Source organism: Loxodonta africana, chromosome 3 (genome assembly GCF_030014295.1).
Source record: "Loxodonta africana isolate mLoxAfr1 chromosome 3, mLoxAfr1.hap2, whole genome shotgun sequence".
In the NCBI taxonomy this organism is placed as follows: Eukaryota; Metazoa; Chordata; class Mammalia; order Proboscidea; family Elephantidae; genus Loxodonta; species Loxodonta africana.
Genome location: NC_087344.1, coordinates 72,052,157 through 72,079,514, shown reverse-complemented (window position 1 = coordinate 72,079,514; position 27,358 = coordinate 72,052,157). Strand labels below are relative to the sequence as shown.

The following is a 27,358-nucleotide window of genomic DNA, read 5'->3' as shown; positions in this document are numbered from 1 at the left end:
TACTCTGAAATTCGTTTTATCCACACTTTCCTCCTTAAGATGTGATGGTTCTGCTCTTAATAACCATCTATTATTCTAACCTAAAACTTGTCAGAAATGTAATTAATCCCAACAGTTCTGCTCTGCTGATAGAAAAAAAAAAAAGAGACCGCACTTTAGAAATAGAAGCCACCGTTGTCTTTATAAAACACAGAATTGTGCTGCTGCTGTCGCTTGCTTCAGAAGGAACTGTACATTACAGCTGCTGGGGTAATTTCACAATGGACTGGACAAGGTACAGCTCAAAGCAGGACACAAACACAAGTCTCAAAGGGAAACAAATGCAAACAAGTACACAGCTGTGGGGCTGCAGGGACATCTCCCCATCCATGCTGGACTTGAGAGGGATAAAAACTTTAGAAACTAAAGTGAAACCCAGAGTAGTCACACATGCCCAGCACATGGCTGCTAAGTGCAACATCGCACACACCAATCAGGTTGGACTGTGTGCACAGGAAATGTCTTTTCATTTTTCCTTATTGCTACTACACCAGGGGACTCAGTGCATTTGACACATTGTCTTTACTTGCACAATCCTTGGAAGGTTTCCTATTTCCTTTTTAAAGAAGGAAATCATCCTTCACCCCCATTCTGTGTGTTTTTTATTTTTTTTAGCCCATTCCCTCCACTCCCTTTCTTGGGCTCCCAAGCAGCAGCCAGAGGTTCTAAGTCAGTAGGAGTAGAGTAAGGGGAGAGCACCAACCCACCCTCTCTCCCTGACCAGGGAGAAGGCAAGTCCTAATAAGTGGGGGGAAACAGAAAACCACAGAAGCTCTTCTCCCTAATCTGCTTAGAAGGCCAAATAGGAACTAGTGCCCTGCATATCCCTGCCATGATGAGATTTTAAGGAAGGCATCCCAGCTACCATCCTGGATTGGCCTAGGCCCAGTAAATAAATAAAAATAACTTCCTTCTAATGCAGTTCCCAAAACTGCCTTTTGACTAGATTGAGTTGACTTTTCTATCCTAATGGGGAAAGAACTTCCATCCTTCTTCATTCCACATGGTGCAAGTCTAGACCATCGTTCCACTAGCCTTGCAGACATCACATGGGCCAGCAAAAGTGTCATAGAGTCTCCCTGGCTGCCCATCTTGGGTGCTGGCTTCATTCACAGAATTCTGGACCGAAAAAGTTTTATCCAAGAACACTGTTGCTTAGGCAAAGAGGAGGACAACAGAGGAGCTATGAAACAGGTGGGAACCAGGAACTTTTTTAGGGAGAGTTCATACTTTTAAGTATCATATTCTTCAGCCTAAATTGAAGAATTTATACTAAGTCTTAAGTTCCCAGCAACAGCCCCAGGCTTATCCCCAGAGGCCAGCAATAGCACCTCAATCTCTAATGTGACCCACTGGCCTGTAAGAACGATAAAAGAGTAGTGCTCTCCTTTTCCACATTTTATCCAAATTCTCTCCCTTCTCTTCTCATCACGCTCTTCTTCCCCCACAGCCAACTCCAACCTCTCCAATCCTGGATACTCGAGTAGCTCAACCCTAGGACATCCTCAGAAAAGGGAGGCCCCAGGTACAGAGAAAAGGAGCCAGATCTAGAAAAAGTAATGAGGATAAACCATCCCCAAGGAGTGGATAGGTGTGAAAGCTGCCAGAAGCTCTCCTGATTTCATGCCAGCTGGGCAGGCCTGCTGCTCCAGTATAAGCCTGAGGGCAGTCCAGCCCAGGGAAGACACCACCAGGTTCGGGGAACAAGTTCTTGGTCTTCTGTAATCAAGGAGCTAACCCTGATCTTGCCAGCTAATGGTGGGACTACTGCAGCCATGCAGAGAATTCATCGTCACATAGGCAGGCAGGCAAGCAGGCCAGCAAGCTAGCTGAATGAATCGAAAGAAGGAAGAGGAAGACCAGAAGAGAGGAGAGGAAAAGGAAGGCAAAATAGTGGAATGGAGGAAGGAAAAAACCTGTCTAAAAGAATGAGGCTGGGGTCCCCTCCCCAGAGTTTCTTCAGAGCTTGGGTAAGAAGCACCGCTTAAACCAAATCCAAGCAAGTCAAAGCTTACTGCCAACACCACTTCTCAACCTGTGTGCACCACCTTTCAAACAAGAACAAGCCTCAAAATCAAGGGTATCTTTCAAGTCTCAGAATTAAAAAAAAAAAAAATCCAAGCAAGAAGTCATTTTCTTGCCATTGCCCAAGCTGCTCCTCTTGCTATTATTTCTTGAATGGCACGTGCAATGCCAAAAGGGCTAAAAAAGCATTTCAAGCCCCAGCTCAAAACCTGACTGGAGAGAGTGAGAGAGAGAAAAGAAGAGAACACAAACTCATTGCTGAGAATAGGTGGCTGCCACCTGCTCCCTACAGACATTTGCAAATGCTGGTGAATGACTGGACCCTCCGGGAATACTGCCCTGATCCCAGCCTCAAAATGCACCCAAGAAGAGAATGTGCAGAGCCCACTGTCCCAAGAGAGCTCCCCTCCCCCAAAGGGTGACTGAACATGAAGTAGACAGGATATGAAGGCGATGGACAGGGCAGATGGAGTGTTGGCATCACTCTCTTTAGGCACTTGTGTAAGGAATGTAGGCTCTCCAGTGAGCTGCCTCCTCCCAAAGCTCTCCCTTCTGTTCTTCAGCTGGGCTTACACCCCTGGGGCAGCCCATGTTGTAGCCAGCAGCAAAGCAGTAAAGGAGGAGTTGCTCAACAGTCCTATGCTTTCTCCATAATGAATGTTTATGCTACGTTTTGTGAAGTCGCTGAACAATATAGCCAACCAGAACAGAATCTGGGATAGACTGTCTTGCATAGCAAATCTGGGTCTGTACAAGGGCTGCTGGGGACAGGAAAGGGTAGCTCTAACAGCACAGGCCAGGATTCAGACCAGTCTTCCTCCAGCTGGCCTCCAAGCCTGGGCTAGGTCTAAAGTGTCATGGCTTCATCACCAGTTTGGAGCAAACCCAAGCCCAGGCTCCTCAAAAAGAGAAATATCCACGTTGTAGCTGTAACTCCCTATCCCAGGCAGTGGGGCAGTAAAAATGAACAGTCAAGGAAGGAGGGGGGCTTGCCTCAAGGCCAGCAGGCACCAAGCTAGAACCCCCTACCGTTACAGTCTTGCAAGAGAGCCGAGCCCAGAGCCCATCTCTGTCCAAGGAGACTTAAAAAAATACAAACCATGCTGCCCACTCACATGCCCTAGTGGGAAACCAGGAAAAATTCATTCGTGTAAACAGAAGCTACAGGAGCAGCAAAATCTCCCAGAGCATCCACAGGACACACTGGAATCAGGGATGAGCCAAAGTGTCAGAGGACAGCCCAAAGGAAGGGATGCACTTGCAGGAAAAACTGTAGAGCAGTGCCGAGGCAGAAGCCTGCAGCAAGAAAAAGGTATTATCTGCACAGAGGAAAGTTGGAGCCTGAGCCCCACCTTGGCGAGATAACCACCCCCTTACCCAGTGAGGCCAGAGAACAAGTCAGGTACACAGTTCCTTCTGATGGCTCAATGTTTCTGGGATGTAAACTCAGCGGGCACGGGAGGGATTTCCAGATTTTGGCAATAGACTCAAGTTATGGTATAAAAATAACATTTAGTTTTCTCTCTTTTTTCTTATCTTAAACCTAAGTATCTTTTGTTATAAGACACCCCAGTTAAGAAATATTGAAACATAAGAGACTTGACCATCAGAAAAAAAGAAGCCAAGAATGAGATACGCTATGAAAGTAACTCCAGACCCGGCCAAGGTGGGAAGTGGGGGGACAGGGAGAGAAAGAGACATAAATGGAAAGGCCAGGGGCCAGTCATCTCAGCAGCTCTGAAACCTGTCATGTCTGAAAGTGCAAATGTCAATGGATTTCAACCATCTTGAGGGTGTGATCTTTTTAAAAGCTTAATGAATGTGGACCTCAATTCCTTCAAATGCAAAATAGCTGGCATTCTGGCAGGAGGCTTGAGTTAGGGGTATTTCTTCCCCACCTACCTCCTCTCCCACCCCTACCCTATCCCCCAAAAGAAAGGTACAAAAGGTTGCAGTTCTGCAGCATTACCATTACAGGGAAGGCACTGGTTACCCACCAGCAGGCGGAAGGAAGACAGGGTCGTGTCACTTCAGAGCTAAGTGCCATAGTGCCTTAAGTCTTATTAGGGGCTGGGTGTCTGTTAGGGAGGGGGTGTAAGGTGGGGCAGAAAGGGCAGAAAGATAGGAATATGGGCAAGGGGATGGCAGCTGGGGGAGGAGCAACCAAAACCATTAGCAATAAAAATGTTCCTACAAACTGGATTCTGAACCCATTAAAACACCTAGTATCCTAAAATATTCATCTGGGTCTGCTTTCATTTTTTTTTTTTTTTTTTCTTAAACAAATCTAGACCTTTTCTGATTAAGGCTCCTATAAAATTCCTTCCCTCCTCCCACCCACTTTCCCAAGCCCCTCACTTTCTCGTCTGAAATATTGAACCCAAACCTACCAGCTTTTGTCCGCAGGGCTGAAGAGCCGACCTTACCAAGCTGTCAGGCATGGGTCTTTAGCACTGTGAGTCACATGAGACACCTGTGTGTATGGTGGGCACCGGTGCAGCCCCTCTTGGTCCAGCGGAGTCAGGGCCAGATGTGACAAAATGGGGTGAAGGGTGGGAGCATGAGGTGAATGTCAGATTTCTGGCTGGTGGTCTGGCTTGCCGGCCCTGTTCCCCACCCTTTCACATACTCTGTAGAAAGAAACATGTCCTTCTACATTCCTCCCTACCCCACCTCCCTCCTCCCTGCTTCCTCTGGATTCGGGTAGCACAGCTCCTAGGGCTTGAAAAGCTTTCTTCTATCCAGTGAGGTAACAGCGTTCTGCCTTCAAGCAAAGTACATGGTGCGCAGAGTATCCTGGTGAACTTGAACGGCTTTGGCCAGGGCCTGGGGGTCCCGTCCATTGCTCTGCCCAGATATGTGGCTCCCCTCTCCACTGAAAAAGAAAAATGAAAGAAGTCCTTCCTGGTCAACAAAGCTGCTGCTAATCCCCTGACCTATCCCTGGGGAGCCAATTCCCATACCAATTTAAGAGAAAACCCCAATCCAGGTTCCAGCAGATGAGCCCAAGGACACCATATTCAACATCGTCACTTCCTTCTATCCAAAAGAAGTTGAGAGGTTCTGGTACAAAAGGCTAGAGCAAAAAAGAAATCAGTCTGACCCTAGGCCTCACCTGTCATGCTCCTTGTCGACCAGGTGGTATCGTGCCCGGAAAGCCACCAGGCGGGCATAGTAGGCAGGGGCTGGGATAGAAACGGAGCGTGTGCATCGTACGTAAGTGTGGCATAGCTGGTATGTCAAGATCTGGAGCTCGTCTGCTGTGAAACGGTTGTCATCCCAAAGGACATAGTAATGGGATGGTCGGCTGGTACCCTGGGAAGATAGAAAGGTGAGGGGCCCCAGATTTGGCAGAGAAATGGCTGATGACAAGGAACAGGATCATTGTCAAGACTACTGTTAGAATAGATGACCTACCCATGAACAAGTTGGCACGAAGCTGTGTATTCATAAAGCACCCCTCTTATGGGCAACCTGCCCAAGATGTTCAAAGTGCACTTCTGTTTAAGGTGCACTCAGGACAATCCTGATGTGAACGCCACTCACTGATGACTGACATATTCTAGAGACAGTGGTAATAATCAACTAATCTTTGACCCACTGGAAACACCAGAACATAGCCCAGCTACCTGGATGCCTGCATGGCTGCAAAGGTAGAAGTCAAATTCAAATGGGTGGGTGATGTTCGTGTCCACAGTGGTCCCGGCAGGGATGTTGCCACTCTTCCCAATCTGTGGAGAAACAAACACAACCAAGATCCCAAGACCTGCCTGGCCCTAACTAGGGCCCTGGTTCAATCCTATTCTGACTCTACCAGAACCCCAAGAGTGACGTGGACACTGCTGTTCCCAGAGGGTACAGGGTACTAAAATAATGGGCTTCTGAATTCAAACAGACCTGTGTTCAAGTCCTTGTTTTTCCATTTATTAGATGTATAGTCTTAGCAAATTATTTAAACTCTCTGAGCTTAAAGTGGCGATAATAATATTACCTACCTCACAGGGTTGCTGTGAGGAAGACGCCTTGTACAGTATCTGGCACATAGGAGAAGTTCAATAAATGGTAGTTCCCTTTCCCTTGTCTGGGAGTTGGTCTAAATATGGGGTCTAGGCCAGGGAACTAGGGGGAGTGGGAGGAAGTATAAGGGAAGGAGTGGAAGAGGGGAAAACTAAGGGAGAGAAGTGCTAGAGGAAGGGCCACAAGGGAAAGAAGGGGCTAGGGAGGATGGACAGACCAAGAACTAAATACTCAGATTTTATCTCAAGGGCTTCTTCCCTACCACGAGAAGGGAGGCAGGATGCCGGTATGGGTGACCTCCTCAATCCCTAACTCACTCGCTCATTCTTGTCAGCACAAAAAAGGCGTGTGTGATGGCGTTTCTGCACCACAATGTAAGTGATCCCAGGCTGGTAGTCCTTTTCCAGTTTGATGCAGGCATCACGGATGGCCAGCAGCTCATAGTGGAGAATCTAGGCACAGGGTGAGGAGGGAAACAAAGAGACACACAGCTCCTCTTGAGTTCATACACCTTTCTGAACTAAGGGTCTGCCACTTTTAATATCCCTTTTTGCTCAGCCTCCCTTTATAAGCTGATGCCCAACCACTGGGGATGCCAAACCCCTCCAGTCAAAATCAGCCTTATACTCAGTTTACCTGATATGCTCCTATAAAACCTTGACTGGGAGGCTTGGCATCAGCATGGAGCACTTACCTGGTTCTTATGCATAAAAAGACCTAATGTCAAGATTCACAGAGAAATCACCAAAATCAATGCCCCAAACTATGTCGATTTCAGGATTAAGAGGACAATGGGAGTTGCCACTATGAGCTCCAAGAGCAGACATAGTTTGGACCACCAGAGAAGAGCAGATAAATAGATCATGAATGGGTACAGAGGTATGAGATGAATTCAGTCCTATAAGGAAGCAGGATTATAAGAGAAGGGACTAGCTAAAGAAGCCACAGGTAAATAACAACAGGCAATAGTTGCCATGGGCTTGGATGTCAGAGAGAGGGGCAAAGCATATGGTAGAAAAGGATGGGATTTGAAATCAAAGCTAGGTTTAATTCCAAATTTTATCTAGTTGTATTGCCCTGATACCCTGTAATAATTAGCTCCCCTAGGTCTCATTTTCTCCATATCTGTTAATACTACTACTAAGACCTGCCTGACAAAGCTGTTGTGAAGGCTAAGACAGATTATTATGTAAAATCATACACAACCTAGTAGGAGCCTAATAATGCTGACTGCTCTCCTGAACAGTCTGAACTTTAACCTAAGGCTATGTGAAGGCCCTAGGCATATCTTAACAGAGAAGTGATATGATAAATTTATCTCACAGGAAACACTAGATAACTTGAAGGAAACTGAGCATAATGGTTAAGATCACCGACTTTGGAATCAGATCAGTTTGTCTGAGTCCCAGCTCCACCATTTATTAGCTTGGGTGACATAGAAGAAATCATTTAACATTTCCAAGTCTCAGTTTCCTCATCTGTCAAATGGGAATGATAATAATTATTATTATTTCATAGAGCTATGGAAGGCATTAAATAGAACATATATGAAGAGCTTAGTGTAGTTCATGGCCCATAAGAGGTGCTCCATAAATGGTAGTAGCTATTGTTACTATTAAGTGGTAGTCAAGGCAACCACCTCTATCTAAACAGCAGAATATGAAGGCTTGGCAGTGAGAATGAATAGGTGGGACATTATGAATGAATGCCTACAGCAGTGGTTCTCCAAGTGTGGTCTCCAAACCAATGGCATCAACTAGGAACTTGTCAGAAAGGCAAATTCTAGGGTCCCACCTTAGATTCACTGAATCAGAAACTCTAAGGCTACCAAACCCCAAACCCATTTCCATCGAGTCAATTCCAACTCATAGTGACCCTAAAGGACAGAGTAGAACTGCCCCATAGGGTTTCCAAGGCTGTAAATCTCCATGGAGGCAGGCTGCCACATCTTTCTCCTGCAGAGTGGCTGGTGGGTTCACACTGCCGATCTTTTGGTTAGCAGCTGAGTGCTTAACCACTGAACCACTAGGGCTCCTTACTCTAAGGCTAGAGCCCTACAAAGTGTTTTAATAAGCAGATGATCCTAATGTACACTAAAGTTTGAGAACCACTGATCTACAGAATTAGTCTTCAACATGAATCAACTAGTAAATAGGCACTGAGGGTCTGCTGTTAAAAGAAGAAATGTCTATCAATGCTGTACACTCCACCCCTCAGTGGTTACTCCTGCCCCCAAAGGTATCCATTTAACAGAGCTCCATCTGAAGTAGCATCTCCTAGTGCCAATAGCTTAGAAAAGTTGGCAGCACCTAGCCCTCTGGCCTCAAGGTGAGGGTTTTCTGCACCTACTGTGGGCCCTACCTGGGGGAGCTGGCCTTCAGGGACCCCATCTCGGTAGAAGATGATGCGGGTAGGCTTGAAGCGAGTGGACTTGTAGAACTGGATGAGTAGCTCACGCACCATGTAGGACAAGTCTTCAATGATCTCCTGTCGTGGTCGCTGCACCCGTACAGTAGCACAGTAACGGCTAGGGTGGGCATCCATGCTGCCTACCACCTGTCAATCAAAGAGGGGGATCAGTCCCCAGAACCTCCACCTGCCCACATGTCAGGTTGTGGGTTTGGAGAAAGGCTTAACAAGAAAACAACTGTGCAACTGAATGACTAGGGCTTAGGATTCAATAAGCCCTGGGTTTCAACCTCCATTCTATCACTCCTGCAGAACTTACTTAATTCATCTGATCTTTTCCTCCTCTCAAAAGGAGCTAAGAATACCTGTTTGCAGTGTTGTTGTGGTAACATAAAGCACCTTGCACAGGGCCTGGCCCATGTAAGTAGCTGATAAATTTGATTTCCCTGTCACTTGCAGAGAGGCATGTGAGGATTTGGCACTTCTAACTTAAAGCGTGACATCACCCAACCATAAGTTTGTCTTTATTTTCATTCAAGTGCTAATCTATTCAGAAACTGTGGTGAGAGTGTTCTTGGAGTTGGTGGGAGCAATACCATTTTCAAAGGGGACAGTGGCCAGAGTATAGAATGGACGGCCACAAGGATAAGAGGGATAGGCATGGTGTAAGGTTTCCCTGCACTTACTGAGATAAGACCAGTCTGCCTAGAGAGATGTGAGGGTTGAGGAGAAAGAAGTGGGAAGGAAGGCTCGATCCTTAGCAGTTTGGAAGCCCTAGGGGAACAGAGAAGGAGAGATATCTACTAGATGGATCAGAGTTGGGGGGGGGCAGGATGGAGGCAGAGCAGGAAGGACAGTCCCAGTCACTATGTAACTTTCTTGAAAGGGATTTCAGTGAAGAGGTACAGTCACCCCACTATATCCCAAAAGTAGACATGGAGGAAGGGAGAGACTCAAACACAGAGCAAGAGTGATGGAGACTGGGGCAAGTCTCTGGCCACAGCCTGCACTCTCACTGCTATCCCCCCAAAAAAGATACCATACAATTAGTTCTGAAAAGATAACAAGGGTGTGGGTAATGAGCATGGTTAGCTGATATCTTATAAAAGGTCAAGAGTTAGAACTGAGGGAAGGAAATCATGTGTGGCCTTGGGGGCTCAGAGCTAAGAGGAGAACCTTATGAGATTAAGCTGGAGAGTATCACTCACTGCTGTGATAGAGGGTTTTTTCCCATCCCCTGCAGGGGGATGTGTAACATCTGCTCCCAGGAATATCACTGGCTGCTGAAAGACGGCAGAGCTGAGCAAGGAAGACAAAACAAACAGTGAGAAGTTGGGTCTTCTCTTCCTGGCACCATCCTAACACCCACTTTGGTCCTCTCCCCCTTGTCTCTGATTCTCTGTGTGGCAAGAGTCCTGTATGTTCACCAATACCCAGCATGGTACCAGCCCCCAGCATGTACCCTGACAAGAAGAAGTGGGCAAAAGAGTTTCATACCGCTGGTGTGGGACTAGGATGTTGTTAATGCCACCAAGTTTGACATTGATCTTGAGACAGAGGTTGGACAGAGTCTGAGGCGAGGTCTTAACCACATTCTTCACTTGCACACACTGTGTAGCCATTCCCAAGAGTGTATCTCCAACACGCTTCACCTCAGCTGTGGGTAGGGAGAGAACTGATTAGTGCAATCAACATACATTCATGGATGCTTAGATGCCAGACTTCGCATGAGGTGCCAGGAACACATTCGTGACCAGAAACACACAGGGTCCCTACTCTTATGGTGCTTACTTTCTAGTAACTAATTTTAAAAATTATGAGAATAACAAGGATAAGTACTATGAAAGAAAACTTCCTGGAGCTATGCGAGCATACCATGAGGGGTAATAACCTCATCAGGAAAGGATTCTTGAGTAAATAAAGACTGAACTAAAATCTGATGGCAGCAAAGGACTTGAAGGAGAGGAAGAATTTGGGAGAGAGCGTTCCAGGCGGAGGGAACAGCATGCAAAAACGCACTCTGCTAGGAGACAGCAAGGTACATTTGAGAAACTGGAAGGCGAGAGTGGTTAAAAACGAGAGCAAAGGGACGATGGTGTGAAAGAAAGAATGTGGTCATTAGGCTTATCTGTGGATATGAGGGTGGCTTAAGAATGTAGTCACAGACACGGAGAGAAGGAAATGGATTGAAGAGATATTTAAGGGATTCAGTTATGGACTGAATGCAAATAATGGAAAATAACTTTAAAGAATAACTTCTGAGTTTCTGGCTTTTGTCATAGGATAGATAAATCATAAATTCTTTTTGAGACATTTTGAGCTTGGAGTGCTTTTTTGTCATCCCAATTAGAGTATCAACTAGGCAACTGGGTATAGCAATCAGAAGCTCAAAAGAATAGTCTGAAACGGAGATGTAAATCTGTGAGCTATTGAGTACAGATAGTAATTGAAGGCAAGGTTTTAGAAGAGATCACCAAAAAAAAAACAGAGTAAAAGGAAAAGAGAGCTTAGACCTGAACCTTGAGGAATTCCTAATATTTGCAGAGCAGAGAAAGACGATGAGTCTGCAAAGGAGAAAAATCCAGAGAGTTAGAAGGAAGACCAAGACAATATTGATCATGAATACCAAGGGAAGAAAGAGAGTGTTTCAAGAAGCAGCAAGTGTTCCACAAAGTCATATGCTGCTAAGAGGTCAGGTAAAATTACGATAGAAATGTCTTCAGGATTTAGTGATATACAGGTAAAAACTGTTTAAGTGAAGTAAAGTATCAAGGAGGAGATGTAGGATCAGTGAAGGTTTAGTATTTTTCAAAGTAAGACTTGCACATGTTTAAAAAACTAAAGGAAAATCACATTGATTAAGGGTAGGGTTTGCACCGTCAGTTATTGCAATTGCTGTCAATACGCTGTTCACCTGTAAAAAGTTGAACTGGCAAATGTTGTGTGATAAGATGCATTTGCAACAGATGACCCCCCCTCCAAAAAAAAAAGAGTAGCTGCCGAGCCTGTTTAGGCACAACCAAATACCTCAAAGGATTCGATTCCTTGGTTTGGAGGTTAAGGGTCATAGTTTCATGTGATATCCCAGTTAATGGTTTAATAACGTGTTTAGTGCTTCTGATCTATCTCCTAGTTTGTTGTGTAGTACTTGGGGTCTTAAAAGCTTACAAACGGCAATTCAAGGCACAACAATTGGTCTCTATTCACCTGGAGCAACAGAAGGAGAAGCAAAGTCAGGAATACAAGGAGGATATGGAATACGCGATTAATTGCCTTCATGAACAACTGCCTCCTTTGCCATGAGATCAGAAGAAAATGGATGGTGCCCAGTTACCATTACTATTTGATCAAAGATTCAATAGAAGAATCCTGATCAAAAGGAAGAAAATACAGAAAAGAATTTCAAATTCTCATGGACTCTAGACTTTCTGGAGCCATGGAAGGTGGGTGAACACCTGAAACTATTGCCTTGTGATAATCTTGAAACCTTAAACCAAAAATATCCCCTGAAGTCACCTTAAAACCAAACAACAGTTTAGCTTAAAAAAAAAAAAAAACAGTAAAAAAGGCCTGCTTTGAGCACTATGCCCTTTTAAGAACTATATACGTGGGATCAAATTGAGAACAACAACTAGGAAATTAGATAGGAACCTTAACCTTAGAGGGCAATGAATTTATGTTAATGCGGGAGGAACAACTCAGAAAAGGAGGGTGGGAATGGTTGTACAACTCAAAGAATGTAATTAATGACACTAAATTGTACATGTAGAAACTGCTGAATTCGTGTATGTTTTGCTGTGTATATTCCCAAAAACAACAAAATAAACAAAATTTAGAGAAAACAAAAAAAAAAAAACTAAAAGGACCATTCCACTTTGAAGAGACATGGTGTAATTAGTGGCCAACCAGTGCTCCTCCAGAGAACATTCAGAAAAGCCCGGAAAATCTGAAATCATCTTTCTGACATCAGGGAGTTGTTAAGACAACAAGAACTGGAAGGTTTTGCTAAAACTCCAGAGGGAGAGAATCTCACAAAGGTAAGCTATCTTCTGTAGCAGTTTTTTTGTACCTTGAGTACATTTGCTGGCTTTAGGTGTGGGCAAGGGGCTGAGATTCCTGGCTTTGTACCAGCAGAGGACTGCTGCTAGGGGTCAAAGAAACCAACAGAATTGTTGGTAGAGATAAACTCTGATTGTAAATGTAAAAGTTTTTTAAAGAAAACATAGAAGAGTATATTGACCTTGGGACAGGCAAAGATTTCTTAACAGGATACAGACAGTATTAGTCATAAAGGAAAAAAAAAAATGATAAATTGGGCTACATTAAAATTTTAAAGTTCTGTTGAACCAGACGGCATTAAGAAAGTAGAAAGGCAAGTCATGGAACAAGGTGGATATGTACAACACACATATTATTCTACAAAAGGGTTATAAAGAATGCTATAAATCAGTAAGAAAAATGCAGATTATCACTAACTACCCACAAGAATAGCTTAAATAAAAGAGGCAATATCAAGTTGGGTAAGGATGTGAAGCATCTGGAATTCTCATACATTGCTGTTGGAAATGTAAATGGGTACACTTAAATTCCACTCCTACATAATACTCCCAGTTGATTGGGTACACTTCTTCAAAGGACATGTACAAGAATGTTCACGGAAGCATCACTCACAGTAGTCAAAAACCAGAAGCAACTCAATATGTCCACTAACAGCAGAATGTATACATAAATGGTGGTATATTCACATGATAGAAAAACTAAAACTACAACTATTCAAAACAACATGGGTGCATCTCACAACTATAATGTTGAGTGAAAGAAACCAGACACAAAAAAAAAAAAAGTTTACAGTGAAAAAACTATCAATTTAGTTGAGAGGAAGGAATTAAATATACTAAAGACAGGATGAGGCATAACAACTGATCAGAAATGGGCAAATGTGACACTGCCCTTCTGTACTATCAGGACACCCACAATGCCAAGTGGCCCTTGCTTTGTCCAACACAGAAAGAATTCCACTCACTCAGCCTCCAGGAAGAGGGGTTAAAAGGGTCTTTTGGAAGAATCTGACTGCTCTTCTTATCTGCTGGCTTAATTACTAGGCAGATGACCCCACTGTCCAGGTCGTATAATCAAGAAATAGCATATAAATGGAAGAGGCCTAACGTCCTAATCAAGGTATGAGGCTGGAGATAAGGGTAACATTGAACCCAGGGTAAGGAAACTTCTAAGGAAACACTGCCTTCCCCAAACATGTTGTACTATATTCCTGAAGCAAGCCGAAACATTGGTTCTTCCTTTAATGGAGAGAACCAGAAACATGGATAACCACTCAAAGCAGTATGCCTGATAATCTTCCTCACCTTCTACCCAAGGCCATTGATTCAGAAATCAAGAGAGATATAGCTTAGAGATCACCCAATCTCCTTCCATAAGTAATTACTGAGTATCATGTTAGCTGAAAGTTCTACCTTAGGTGTATATATGAAGAGGAAAGAAGGTTTCAGAGTGCAATCAAATAATATTAAGCAAGGCAATAATTAATCAGAGGATTGATAAACTAATCTCTAGAGGAATGAGGAAAGAGGCAAGTTCATCCTCCAGGTGGAATGAACAGAAAAAGTTTCAAGGAATAAATAGCATTTAATCTGGGTCAAGAAGGATAGAGAGAATTTTAAGGGCAAGTTGGAGGATAAGAAGAAGAGGACTAAGATATTCCAGGCAAAGACAAATAATGTGAGCAAAACCAGATTTGAAAGCACCGACAAGCAATGAGCATTTAGAGTATCTACTGTGTGATACTACTTGAGGACTAAGGTACACCTGACCCAAGCTATGGTGTTTTCAATTGCCTCATACGCAAGCGAAGGTCGGACAATGAATAATGAAGAACGGAGCATTGATGCCTTTGAATTGTAGTGTTGACTGCCCAAAGAACAAATAAATCTGTCTTGGAGGAAGCACAACCAGAATGCTCCTTAGAAGCAAGGATGGCGAGACCAAGTCTCACATACTTTGGACATGTTATCAGGAGGGATCAGGCCCTAGAGAAGGACATCATGCTTGGTAAAATAGAGGGTCAATGAAAAAGACAAAGACCCTCAACAAGATGGATTGACACAGTGGCTGCAACAATGGGCTCAAGCATAGCAACAATTGTGAGGATGGTGCAGGGCCGGGCAGAGTTTCATTCTGTTGTCATAGGGTTGCTATGAGTCGGAACCTACTCGATGGCACCTAACAACAACAACAACTACATGCTAGGCACTGTGCTAGATACTGTTTTTTATATAACTAATTAATAAGATTCAGATAGATTAGGTAACTTGCCTAAAGCCAGTAGACTGGTATAGCCAGCACTGAAATTCAGTTTGGGCTAATTCCAGAGCCAGTGATATTTCCACTATATTGTGGCTTATGGTAGTCAAAGCAGATGGTGCAAGACAAAGTTAAGAAGACTAAACTAAGATCCAAACCAAACCCACTGCTGTCAAGTTGATTCTGACTCATAGCAACCCTATAGGACAGAGTGGAACTGCCCCATAGTTCAAACCCATGAGTGGCTCTGAGGGAGAAAAGACCTGGCTATCTGCTCCTGTAAAGATTACAGCCTAGGAAACCCTATAGAGCAGTTCTACTCTGTTCTATAGGGTCACTATGAATAGGAATCAACTTGACTGCAAACAACAAGATAAAATGACAAAGATAAATAAAAATAGATAGGAGAAAATATCAAGACATCAAGGGAAGAGGAGAGCTGAGAAAGGCCACTAGTAACTCTGTGCAGAGGAGGTTTGGTAGAGATAAGGTAGATGAAAGAGGTTGAGTGGGTGACTGGTGAGGAACTGGGAGTAGAGAATGTAGAGAACTCATTCAAAGTCTGATGAAGAAAAAAAAAATAGCAGGAGGACAAAATCTAAAGGAGATGGGAATATTATGGCAATGTGATATAGGATGGGAAATCTAAAGATGCTTGAGGACTGAAGGGTTTGAAGCCCCACAGGTAGCAGGGTGGGATGGGAACAAGAGCACAGGGGATTGACCGAAGTAAGAGGAATGAGACCTTTCCCCTTGAGGCAGGAGAAATGGAGAGGGAAAATTGGGTACAGAGAGGTCTGTAGTCATTCCTATTCTTAAAAAAAAAGAGAGGGAAAGAGAAAATCTCTCAAAAAATCCAGCCAAGGGAACATGAGCAGAGCCATCCAATGTCCTGATAAAACAACATACTCCTAAGGATAGGAATATGGTCTGACCCATCTTAGCCCGCCATAGAGATCAGCACACAAAGAACCCCGGAAAATGTTACTAAGAGGGGGTGTAAACAGATAAACAGGCTCTGAGATGACTCAAACGGCTCATACGGGCTGATACTCCTATAAGAGGAGCACTAACATTAAGGAACAGTTGTGGCCACTCTCATGAATCCATATAGAGTCCTCCCCAAAAGCTTCCAGGTAGCTGACCTGAGAAGAGTCCCATCAGCGTTATCACTATCCCAAAAGAACCGTACCATACACTGGCGTTTTCCCTGGCAGGATGACGATAATGAGTTGTAGCCCAGAGTAGGTGTTCTTGAGATGCCGGAACATGGGCTCCACGCTGTCTGCCCCCTGTGCATATTTGCAGAAGCAAGGCTGGCCCTGGATGGGCATCCCTGCATCCTTGGAAATCTTCCGCAGCTGGTCCGTGAAGTTCCTGCAGCACAAGGATGGTCATGACAGGAGGCAGTGAGGCCCACGTTAATGCCTCTGACTGAACACTTCTATCTTAGATGCCCACTACTATGACCGGCTATGAAGGATTCTAAGGCAACTGAGGTACAAATACAGCTAGTGGAAAAAAAAAACATATATAGTCAAGTAGAACAAGACAGAGCTTGCTAACTGCTCAAGGTACTAGCAGAGAGCTGGAGGAGCCCAGAGAATGTACCTGTGGGAATTCTCAGGGTCCCCACCTTGTCCCACCCAAGAAGCTGATTCCTGTGCTCTATTACATGTCCTTAGCAAGAGGCAGATGCCCAAGAGGTAGGCCTCTCTGCTCAAAATAAAATAAGTGAGGTTCCTACAGTGATGAGAATGTAGGAGATGTTAAAAATGAGCTTCCTTCCTCTCCTACTGGTTCTCTGAACACTGAGAGCAAATTGTTAAACATGCTTCTTTCCTTTGGCTTTAGGGCTTTACCCTAAGGAAGGAAGACAAAGAGGGGGTGCCTATGTAGTAGATTAAAAAAGAACAAACTATATACATATAATGACTGAAACGAGCAACAGGAAATTTAATTTGTGAAAATCCTGCGTTTAGATTAAATAGTGTACAAATAGAGAATGGAAGCAGTTATTTAGGGGATGAGAGCAACAGGTTCGGCTTTTATAATATAGTATATAAGTATCACTATGATAGATTAAAAAACATTTAGTGAAAAACTCAAGGACAAACACAGTATAACTATACGTAAAAAATTCAAAATCATTTATATACGTATATGTATACAAAATATTTAAGTAAGATAGGAAAGTTACAATAATATGTGACAGTGGCTGCATCAGAAGGGAGAAAAAGGACTAGGATGGAGGAAATAAAAGAACCTCAAATTTATAGAAAACCCAAGGATCAACATCTACTTTAAAGCATAGATGAGAAGGGTAGTGGGCAAGACAATTAAGTAAATGAAAGTGAAACAACTAGAACAGAAAAAAAGAGAATGTTGATACAATGCAAAGAATGTAACCAATGTCGCTGATCATTGTCTAGAAACTAGAAGGGGAACAGGTTTTGCTGTGTTTATTTTCACCAAAAATAGAATAAAGTTGTTAAAAAAAAAAAAAACACTCACTATATCATAGTCACTTCTTCACAAGGGCTTTTCCCCCACCATTGTGAAGATCTACATTTAAAAGTTTGGCAAATAAGTACAAAAATAGGTCCCTGATACTCAGTCAGCCTGTGAAGGTCCTATTTTTGTCAGTTACAGTATCAAAAGCAAAATATATTTTTTATAATCTAATTATTTCCTTACTTTACATGTAATCAGAAAGAAGATACTTTTCCTTCTTTTAAAAAAAATTTTTTTTTGTTCTCTTCAAAGAAAAAGTCCTCATGATTTTATAGTGTATGTCTTTTGTAGAATCAGGGTTTGAGGACTGAGAATGAAAAACTGGGAGATGTGGAATGATGTGAGGGTGGGACATTAAATTACATTGAAGTGAATAAAAAAATAAACTTCAAATTTATCTGTAATTTTTTTTACTTTTTTTAAAAAAGGATAAAATAAATATGACAAAACTCTGGATGGTGGGTACATGAGTGTTTGCTGTATTATTCTCTATCTTTTTTTATTTATAATTTTTTTTTTCAAAATAAATGTTAAAAAAGATACAGTGTAAGAAAAAAAAGATACAGTCTAGCCATTGCTTGATGTGATTAGGAGCTAAGACTTTGATTGGCTACTAACAGTAGTTCTTCCATTTCTCCACCTTGTATGCAACTGCACATAGCTACTCACAAAGCCAAAGTGTTACCAGATGCCATTAACGGTGGATCTCCACCACAAGGACAGTGGCATTCCCAATCTTCTCTCTACTGCCAGATCATACCTGGGATATTGTGACCTGTGCTGGGTTTCACAAAGTGTGCTGAGACACATCTAAGATAGAGAAGGTCTTAAAATCCTGTCCTAAAAGTGACATAGCTGAAGTAATGGGGCCTCTTTAAAAGAAAAATTCTAAGGGTTGAACCTAGAGTTCCCTCATCCATCCCCAACTACCAATTGCTCCAATTCCACACCACCTTCTTCTCTTGCCCTTCTGTCTCGGTAGAAAGATGCCCTTCCACTGTACTCTGGATCCCATACTCTCATACACACTTAGGGACTTTGCTCCATCTACTTTCTAGGTTTTCTGGGTTCTATTTTTAGCTATCTGCTTACTATGTACATTTTCCCTGGACAATCTCATCCTCTTCCATGCCTGAAGATTCATCAATCTTCATCTTTACCCCAAAACCACATATCCAACCAGGGACCACCAACCCAGCTGCACAAGCTACATTCCTCCCCACTACATTTAGGGGTCCCTGGGAGAAGGGGGTATTTAATGAACTAAACCCTTCCAACTATGAGAATCTAAGTTTATCAGTTTCTAAATTCCAAAATATCCAAAACAAGTAGATTGTGTCCCAAAAGAAATGGACAGGGGAAAGATATGGGAATAAGAGAAGAAGCACCCAGAGAACAGGACTACCCATGAGGTGACGTGGCACCAAGGGGGAGAACTGGAGCTCCAAGGGAGCCTTTCCAGTATGGCTAAGGGCCAGTCTTCCAATGCCAGGCCTGGACCAGGAACAGCCTGGCCGAAATGGGGCTACAATCCCAGCAATCCAAGAGATGGAAAAAGAAGAATCCATTAAGAAAAACTATACTTGTGATGGTAGTGGTTGTGTGTCTGTGAGAGGAGCAGGGCAGCCAGAGTCCCCACATTCCTCAGGGGCTGCTGGAACTAATTCTTACAAAAACCCCACGGCCAGCTGAATCCACCAGGAACATATCTCTATTGTCCTCATCAATGCCCAAAGTGACCAGCTCCATTGACTCTTCGCATCCTCAACAAAACGCTCTGACCCCACTTCAGATCCAGAGAATAAGGGGCCACCACTGCAAAAGACTGCAGGAACCATGGAACTGTACACTTTAAATGGGTAAATTTTGTGGTATTTAAAATATATCTTAAGAAAAGCTATTAAAAAGAAAAAACCTACAGAGGAAAGTCAGTGTCTGCTTCACTTGCTCGTTCACTAACCGAATGTTGTCCCCTGCCCCCACCAAACCTGTTAAATCATTTGGCTACATCGCCTTTCTCACTGCTGTCACCTACACCCAGCCCCTCAGCCACAGGTGGCTCAGAGGCCCTGACAACTCATGCTCACCTAATTCAGGTCACTTGGACCTGACTAAAAAAATTCCACATGCAGGAGAGGACAGTTCAGAGGATCAGCTGAACAAGCCGCTTTTTTGTTTGTTTGTTTCCAATTAATAATACAACCTTTGAAGGTTCCGATCTGATTTGATTCCACCTTGACACTTTCTTAACATGCAGACTTTGACAAGTTACTTAACCTCTTCGAACCTCAGTCTCCTGAAAATGGAAATATCACCACCTACTCACTGTGAAGGTGCAATGAGAGAACATAAATTAGGTAATTAGTACAATGTTGGTGTAAACATTAAGAGTCATCACTCCTACTATTTACTACCACTCTTGATTATAACTCTAACAATAAAATAATTCAGGCCTCCTTAGGAGACTCATGTCCTGAAATCATCATCTCTGACAGATATATGGCAGCTCATACAGACTCCCAACTACAATGAACAGAAAAGGGACAAGAAGAAGTTTGAGCCAAAAAGTGCAAGGGAGGCAGAAACTCAAGAGTCAAAAAGAGGAGATTACGGATCAAATCTTAGCCCTTGGAGGTGGGAGGAGGTAAGGCAGTTCTAGGGTCCTTCCCACCCTTCCACCCATATTCCCAACCCTCCTTACTTGAGCACCTCTTCTCGACACTGTTTCTGGGGTGCGAAGCAGGCGATGGCCCAGACTTTGATCTCAATCCCATTGTAGAACTGTTTCCCCCGCATGTCCCAGACACCCTGATTGGGTGTGGCAATGGCCCGGTTCTGAGGATAGGCAGAGGGGGCGCCCGGGTGAGCCTCAGGAGAGCCAGGTGGGTAGGGCGGCAAAGGCCCCTGCTATACAACCCAACCTCCCCATATACCCCAGAGATGTTGTCTGGCCCTGACCCTGCTCACCCGGCCACCGTACTGCAAGATGGGTGCCGGGAGCACTCGTCCTGTCACTTCCGTCATGTCATCCTTCACTTTGATCCCAAATTCCTGGATATAAGGATCTAAGTTGTAGCTGGCATTCTTCATCTGCAGAGCAAAAGAAGGGGATCTAATGAGAACAGCAGTTTGGCAATACTGCTCACCCCCTGAATCCCAAGGAGAGAGTCTCGCAGAGAGGCTGTGGGTGGCAAGGAATAGCTCTGGAAAAAAGGGGAAAGAAGATCAGGGCAAGTGGGAGTGGATAACACAAGGAGGTAATACAGGAAGGAAAAAGAAGAAGTAGCTACAGGGTCAAGAAGCAAGAGCAACCCCATGGAGTCTCCGGCACAAAATCCAGACTTGTGTTCTCTCAAGGGTCCTGATGGGGCAGAAGAGCAACTATGCTACCAGGGTCCCCAGTGACTGAGCAACCGAGCATGCATTTCTCTACAGCCCCACTGACCAGACGGCTGATCTCCTCCTGTCTGTCCGGCGCCGACCTGGCTGTAGCCTTTATCATAGTCGAAGTCTGGTTATCAGTCAGCTTCTTGATGCAGCGCTGCCCAGCCACGATGTTACAGACCTGAGGAAACAAAAAGGACAGGTAGCTCTGGCTTGAGTGCAGTCCCCTCTATACCCAGAGCCTCACAGTAAGAGAAGAGGCCTTGGCTATCAGCCCTGGGGAATGGGACTGCAAAACCCCCTTGTGCACACGTATATTCTCCTATTGAATTTTACTTGATAAGTACGTTAGAAAACATCCATGTGCAACACAAAAGGCAGGATGGCCACTTCATGATTAAGAGTCTGGGAACCAAAACCAGATTTGGGCTCACATTCTGTCATAGCCACTTAGCAGTTACTTGACTTTGACCAAGTTACTCAGTGTTTCTCAGTCTCAGGTCTCCTAAGTTATATGGGGAGAACAGTAACAATCTCATAGGGTTGTCTGGAGATTAAAAAAAATAAAGCACTTGAAGGGCTGACTACAGTTCTGGGATACAGCAAACACTCAATAAATTGTAGTGTATATTACTCTTTACCAAAGGTACCCAGTATATACACCTCTTCTAAATACTAAAAAAACACAATATACACAACTGGATTCCTAAGGAAGTGGGCAGTTCTCCATCGGTGGCTACATCCTGTACCCCACCAGGAAGACTGGGCCTGGATCTAAACTCTCGAGCCTAGTCTACAGAAATCACTGCCTCTGCTGGCCTGACATCCATGTGAGGAACATTCCGCCCATTGGTTCCTCACTTCCAGATCCAACAGGACACCAGGGAGATGAAAAGAGGCTTTCCAGTGATGTACAAGACTTTCATTCTCCAATATACTGTATTCAAGATGTCATGAACAGGAGACCTTGTGGCAGAGTAGAGAGGACCAATATGTTCCGAAGACTTGTGTTTGAGGCCCAGTTTTGTCATTTCTAGGTGATTTTACCTTGGGCAAGTCCCTAAACCACTCTGAGACTCTACTTCTTTAATCTCTAACATGGGAAAATCACTCGCTATCCCATATGGTTGCTGTGAAGATTTAGACAAAATGAAATGTGTAACTTGCTCCCATAGGGCCAACATTCTGTAGCACTGGCTCCCTTCCTAACTCCCAGAATTCATGCTGAACAATAGGAGGGGAAACCAGGACAAATTAACCTGCCTTTAACTCTGTACTCTAAAGAATATGCAAAATAGTCAATTCACTTAAAGAAAATCCAGAGTTGTTGAAATTTGTGAAGTTGCGCTCCTGAAGACACCTTGAAGTTGTAGCACTCTCTACAGATGATTTCAGCCACTGAATTAACACTAGCAAAAGACTGAGGCAGGGAGCAACTATCAGGAAATGAACAAATTTTGCTAACACTCTCACGGGTCTGGATGACTATTTGAAAAAAAACCTGGACTGGAGGCACTGGCCAGTTCTGGTTTCTAGCTGTAGGGATTCAAACAATCCTTATCGTTCTTCTGCTTAAAGTCCTCTAATGGGCTCCTAGGGAAACCCTGGTGGCACAGTGGTTAAGTGCTACGGCTGCTACCCAAAGGGTTGGCAGTTTGAATCCGCCAGGCACTCCTTGGAAACTCTATGGGGCAATTCTACTCTGTCCTATAGGGTCGCTATGAGTCGGAATCGACTCGATGGCACTGGGTTTTGGTTTTTTGGTTAGAGCCTTGGTGGTGCAGTGGTTAAGAACTCAGCTGCTAATTAAAAGGTCGGCAGTTCAAATCCACCAGCTGCTGCTTATAAACCCTATGGGGTAGTTCTACTCTGTCCTATAGGGTCATTATGAGTTGGCATTGACTCAGTGGGAATGGGCTCCTATTACAATCATAACAAAATTCCACCTCACTGCCTCTGGCTGGACTCAAACTCCCAACCTTTCAGTCAGCAGCCAAATGTGTTAACTGTTTGTACCACCCAGGGACTCTGTACCTCAAAACATACTGTCATGGATGAGCCTTAAAAACTAATGAAACTAACATGGAGGAACCTGGAAGGCATTACGCTGAGTGAAATCAGTCAGAGGCAAAAGGACAAATATTGTATAAGACCACTATTATAAGATCTTGAGAAATAGTATAAACTGAGAAGAACACATACTTTTGTGGTTACGAGAAGGGGAGGGAGGGAGGGAGGGAGAGGGTTTTTTACTGATTAATTAGCTGAAAAGAACTGCTTTAGGTGAATGAAGGACAACACTCAATACATGGAAGGTCAGCTCAACTGGACTGGACTGGACCAAAAGCAAAGAAGTTTCCGGGATAAACTGAATACTTCAAAGGTCAGCGGAACAAGGGCGGGGGTTTGGGAACCATGGTTTAAGGGGACTTCTAAGTCAATTGGCAAAATAATTCTATTATGAAAACATTCTGCATCCCACTTTGAAATGTGGCGTCTGGGGTCTTAAAAGCTAACAAGCGGCCATCTAAGATGCATCAATTGGTCTCAACGCACCTGGAGCAAAGGAGAATGAAGAACACCAAGGTCACACGACAACTAAGAGCCCAAGAGACAGAGAGGGCCACATGAAACAGAGACCTACATCATCCTGAGACCAGAAGAACTAGTTGGTGCCTGGCCACAATCGATGACTGCCCTCACAGGGAGCACAATAGAGAACCCCTGAGGGAGCAGGAGATCAGTGGGATGCAGACCCCAAATTCTCATTAAAAGACCAGACTTAATGGTCTGGATGTCACTAGAGGAATCCCGGCGGTCATGGTCTCCAAACCTTCTGTTGGCACAGGACGGGAACCATCCCCGAAGACAACTCATCAGACATGAAAGGGACTGGACAGTGGATGGGAGAGAGATGCTGATGAAGAGTGAGCTAATTATATCAGGTGGTCACTTGAGACTGTGATGGCATCTCCTGTCTGGAGGGGGGATGGGAGGATAGAGAGAGTTCGAGGCTGCCAAAGTTTTCACGAAAGGAGAGACTGGAAGGGCTGACTCATTAGAGGGAGAGCAAGTGGGAGTAAGGAGTAAGATGTATATTAACTTATATGTGACAGACTGACTTGATTTGTAAACGTTCACGTGAAGCTCAATAAAAGTTAATAATAAAAAAAAAAAAAACTAATGAAACCCCCAGGCTGTCTGTTAACCCAGAACTAAAACCATTCCTGATGCCAACTCTTCAGACTAAGATTAGACTGGACCGTAAGACATACAATGATACTCATGAAGAGTATGCTTCTTAGTTCAAGCAGATACTTGAGACTAAATGGGAAGCTCCTGTCCAGAGGTGAGAAGATGAGAAGGTAGAAAGGGACAGGAGCTGGATGAATGGACACAGGAAATCCAGGGTAGAAAGGAGGAGTGTGCTGACACAGGGATAGCAACTAGGGTCACATAACAATGTGAGTATAAATTTTTGTATGAGAAATTAACTTGAGCTGTAAGCTTTCAGTTAAAGCAGAATTTAAAAAAAACTAATGAAAGAAGTCAGTCACAAAGGACCACATATTATATGATTCCATTTATATGAAATGTCCAGACCAGACAAATTAATAGAGACAGAAGGTAGAGTACTGACTTCCAGGGGCTGGAAGGGGGTGGAGCAATGAGGGAGGAATAGGATTTGACAGCTAATGGGTATGAGTTTATTTTAGGGCAGGACAAAAATGTTCTAAAATTAGACTGTGGTGATGGTTGCCAAGACCCTGTGAATATACTAAAAACGTTTAATAAAAAAAAAAAAAAAAATGATACACCTTAAATAGGTAAATTGTATGGGTTATGAATTATATCTCAATAAAGCTGTTTAAAATACTCTTGGAAATCATTATTTTTTAAACGAATAGATAGATATTTGTTAACTCAAAAAAAAAAAAAAAAAAAATCCCACCTTATCAGAAATTGGGAATTCTCACACATTGCTGATGATTGTAAAATGGTGCAGCCACTTTGGGAAATAGCCTGGCAGTTCCCCAAAATGTTAAACACAGGGTTACCATATGACTCCACTCTTAGGTATATATCCAAGAGAAATAAAAATATATGTCCACATAAAAACTTATATATGAATGCTCATGTCAGCATTATTCATAATACTTGAAAAATGAAAACAACCCCAAACACTCACTGACTGATGAATGGACAAATAAAATGTGGTATATCTATACAATGGAATACCACTGGGCAATGAAAAGGAATGAAGGAATGATACATGCCACAACATGGATGAACCTTGAAAATATTATGCAAAGTGAAAGAAGCCGATTACAAAAGGCCACATACTGTACAATTCTATTTATATGAAATGTCCGGAACAGGCAAATCCACAGAGACAGAAAATAAATCAGTTACCAGAGGTTGAGAGGAAGGAGTGGGCAGTGACTGCTAAAGGGTACAGGATTCCTTTTGGGGGTGATCAAAATGTTCTGGAATTAGATAGTTGTGGTGACTGCACAACTTTGTGAATGCACTAACAATCAATGAATTGTATACTTTAAAAGGGTGAATTTTATGGTACGTGAATTATATTTCAAAAAAGTTATTCTAAAAAAAAAAACCCCACCTGCCATATCCTGTATGACTTGACCCTGCACCTCTCCCCAACATTGTTTCCTACTACTTTTCCATTTCTATACTACATGCCAGCCAACACGGCCCTCTGTCAATCCCTCAAAATGCTCCAAGCTCACTGCTGTTTCAGGGCCTTTGTACTTGCTATTCCTTCTACCTGGAAGGATTTTCCCTGAGGTTATTATAAAGCTAGTTCTATCATAATGCAGGACTCAGCTTAAATGTCTCCTAAAAGAGGGCTTCCCTGACCATAATAATTAAAGTAGCTCTCCACCCCTCTTCATTCTTACTTCTATCCTCTTAACCTGTTTATTATTGTTATGGATTTTATCATTGTTATGTTGAAGTCCTAACCCCCCTGTACCTGTGAACATGGCCTTGTTTGGAAAAAGGTGTATTTGAAGATGCCATCAGTCTACATGAGGTCATACTGGAGTAGGGTGGGTCCTAATCCAGTATGAATGGTATCTTTATAAAAGAAGGGAAGAGACAGAGAGGAACACACAGGGAAGAACACCGTATGAGGACGGAGGCAGAGATCGCTGCAGCTGCAAGCCAAAGGAACACCTGGGCCTACCAGAAGCTGGGAGAGGCAAGAAAAGATCCTCTCCTGGACCCTTCAGGGAGAGCATGGTCCTGCCAACACCCTGAATTCAGCCAGCTATCCTCCAGAACTGTGCGACAACACATTTCTGCTCTGATTAGCCAATCGGTTTGTGATACTCTGTTACGGCAGACATAGGAAACTGACACAATTATCCTCATAGTGCTTCCACTATCTGAAACTGTCCTATCTATCAAATTATTGTCTATCCCCTCCCCCCAACCTTTAGAATGTAAGCTCCATGACAGCAGGGACGTTGTCTATCTTGTTAACTTTTAATGTGTATACACCTGGCACATAGAAGGTGTATGGCACACACAGTAACCCATAAAAAAAAAGCCGTTGCCGCTGAGTCGATTTGACTCATAGTGACACTACAGGACAGAGCAGAACTGCCCCACAGAGTTTCCAAAGAGCACCTGGTGGATTCAAACTGCAGACCCTTTGGTTAGCAGCCATAGCACTTAACCACTACACCACCAGGGTTTCCACATACATAGTAGCTCAATAAATACTTGTTAAATAAACAAACAACAGTAAAAATCAAGATAGAAATTACATAAATTATTCAGGCTTGGAACCGTTGTTTAAATAGAAGTAATGTTAATTTACTAACACATCTCAGCTTCCAGTAGGTATAATCTAAAGCCTATCTATTTAGGTGGGATTGTCCCCACAGTGATTCGTTTATACCTCAGAGAACATACTGCCTTCATCCCATTTTCTGCACATCAGCGGCTATTCACCAAATCCAAGTTTTTAAATTTTGAAATCTCCTCTCTCTTCGACCTAATTCCCTCTGCTTAGTTCTAAAATCCCAGAAGCTCACAGAAGGTTTGCTCTTTAGTCCCACCACCTGACTCCTATGCTAGAATAAAGTAAGAGGGTAGTCTAAGCCAGTGCTTCTCAAACGTTAATGTGCATATGAATCCCCTTTTGGGGCTAGTTAAAATACAGATTCATACTCAGTAAGTCTGGGTAGAGCCTGATGAAGCTGATGCTACTGGTCCACTGGCCACACTTTGAGTAGCACTGGACTGGACAATGAGGCATTCAGTGGCAGTTTCTTATCAAATATTTTGGTTAGTGTATACCAAACCAAATACAGTCTGTTGATTCCGTATTTGCATTCGATGGCTTAAACAGCATTATTATTCTTTCTTTACTGTAGGATTTCAAAGATCTGCAGAAGTATACCAATCTTAGGGCTAAAATTTTTTTCAAAAAGAACACACTGAATCCTTGGGGAAATAAGATTTACGTCATATTACATTCATTTCCATTTTCTGTAGAATAAGATAAACCTGTATCTCTAGCTCATTTGGGAACCCCAGCTCCTGACATCAGGGAAAAGAAGAATGAAGTGAAAAACATGAGTGTGAGTATCTGAAATCTCTGTCCTGGGGAAACTAATTA

At 43.3% G+C, this 27,358-nt stretch overlaps 1 protein-coding gene across 4 annotated transcripts in view; it reads right to left on the bottom strand.

The window, feature by feature from the left end:
- AGO1 (argonaute RISC component 1) overlaps positions 1-27,358 on the bottom strand; it is a 38,452-nt gene continuing 11,094 nt past the window's right edge. For 3 of the 4 annotated variants that reach the window (XM_064281707.1, XM_023554523.2, XM_023554524.2), the window contains 11 exons: positions 20,768-20,887; positions 20,281-20,412; positions 20,024-20,157; positions 16,001-16,185; positions 9,988-10,147; positions 9,699-9,789; positions 8,443-8,637; positions 6,399-6,533; positions 5,694-5,795; positions 5,180-5,379; positions 1-4,939 (listed from right to left, as the gene is read on the bottom strand). In XM_064281707.1, the coding sequence (XP_064137777.1) occupies positions 4,831-4,939; positions 5,180-5,379; positions 5,694-5,795; positions 6,399-6,533; positions 8,443-8,637; positions 9,699-9,789; positions 9,988-10,147; positions 16,001-16,185; positions 20,024-20,157; positions 20,281-20,412; positions 20,768-20,887 (1,563 nt within the window). In that variant the 3' untranslated portion in view covers positions 1-4,830. The remainder of the gene's footprint in view (positions 4,940-5,179; positions 5,380-5,693; positions 5,796-6,398; positions 6,534-8,442; positions 8,638-9,698; positions 9,790-9,987; positions 10,148-16,000; positions 16,186-20,023; positions 20,158-20,280; positions 20,413-20,767; positions 20,888-27,358) is intronic. The other variant, XM_064281708.1, reaches the window with a different exon arrangement.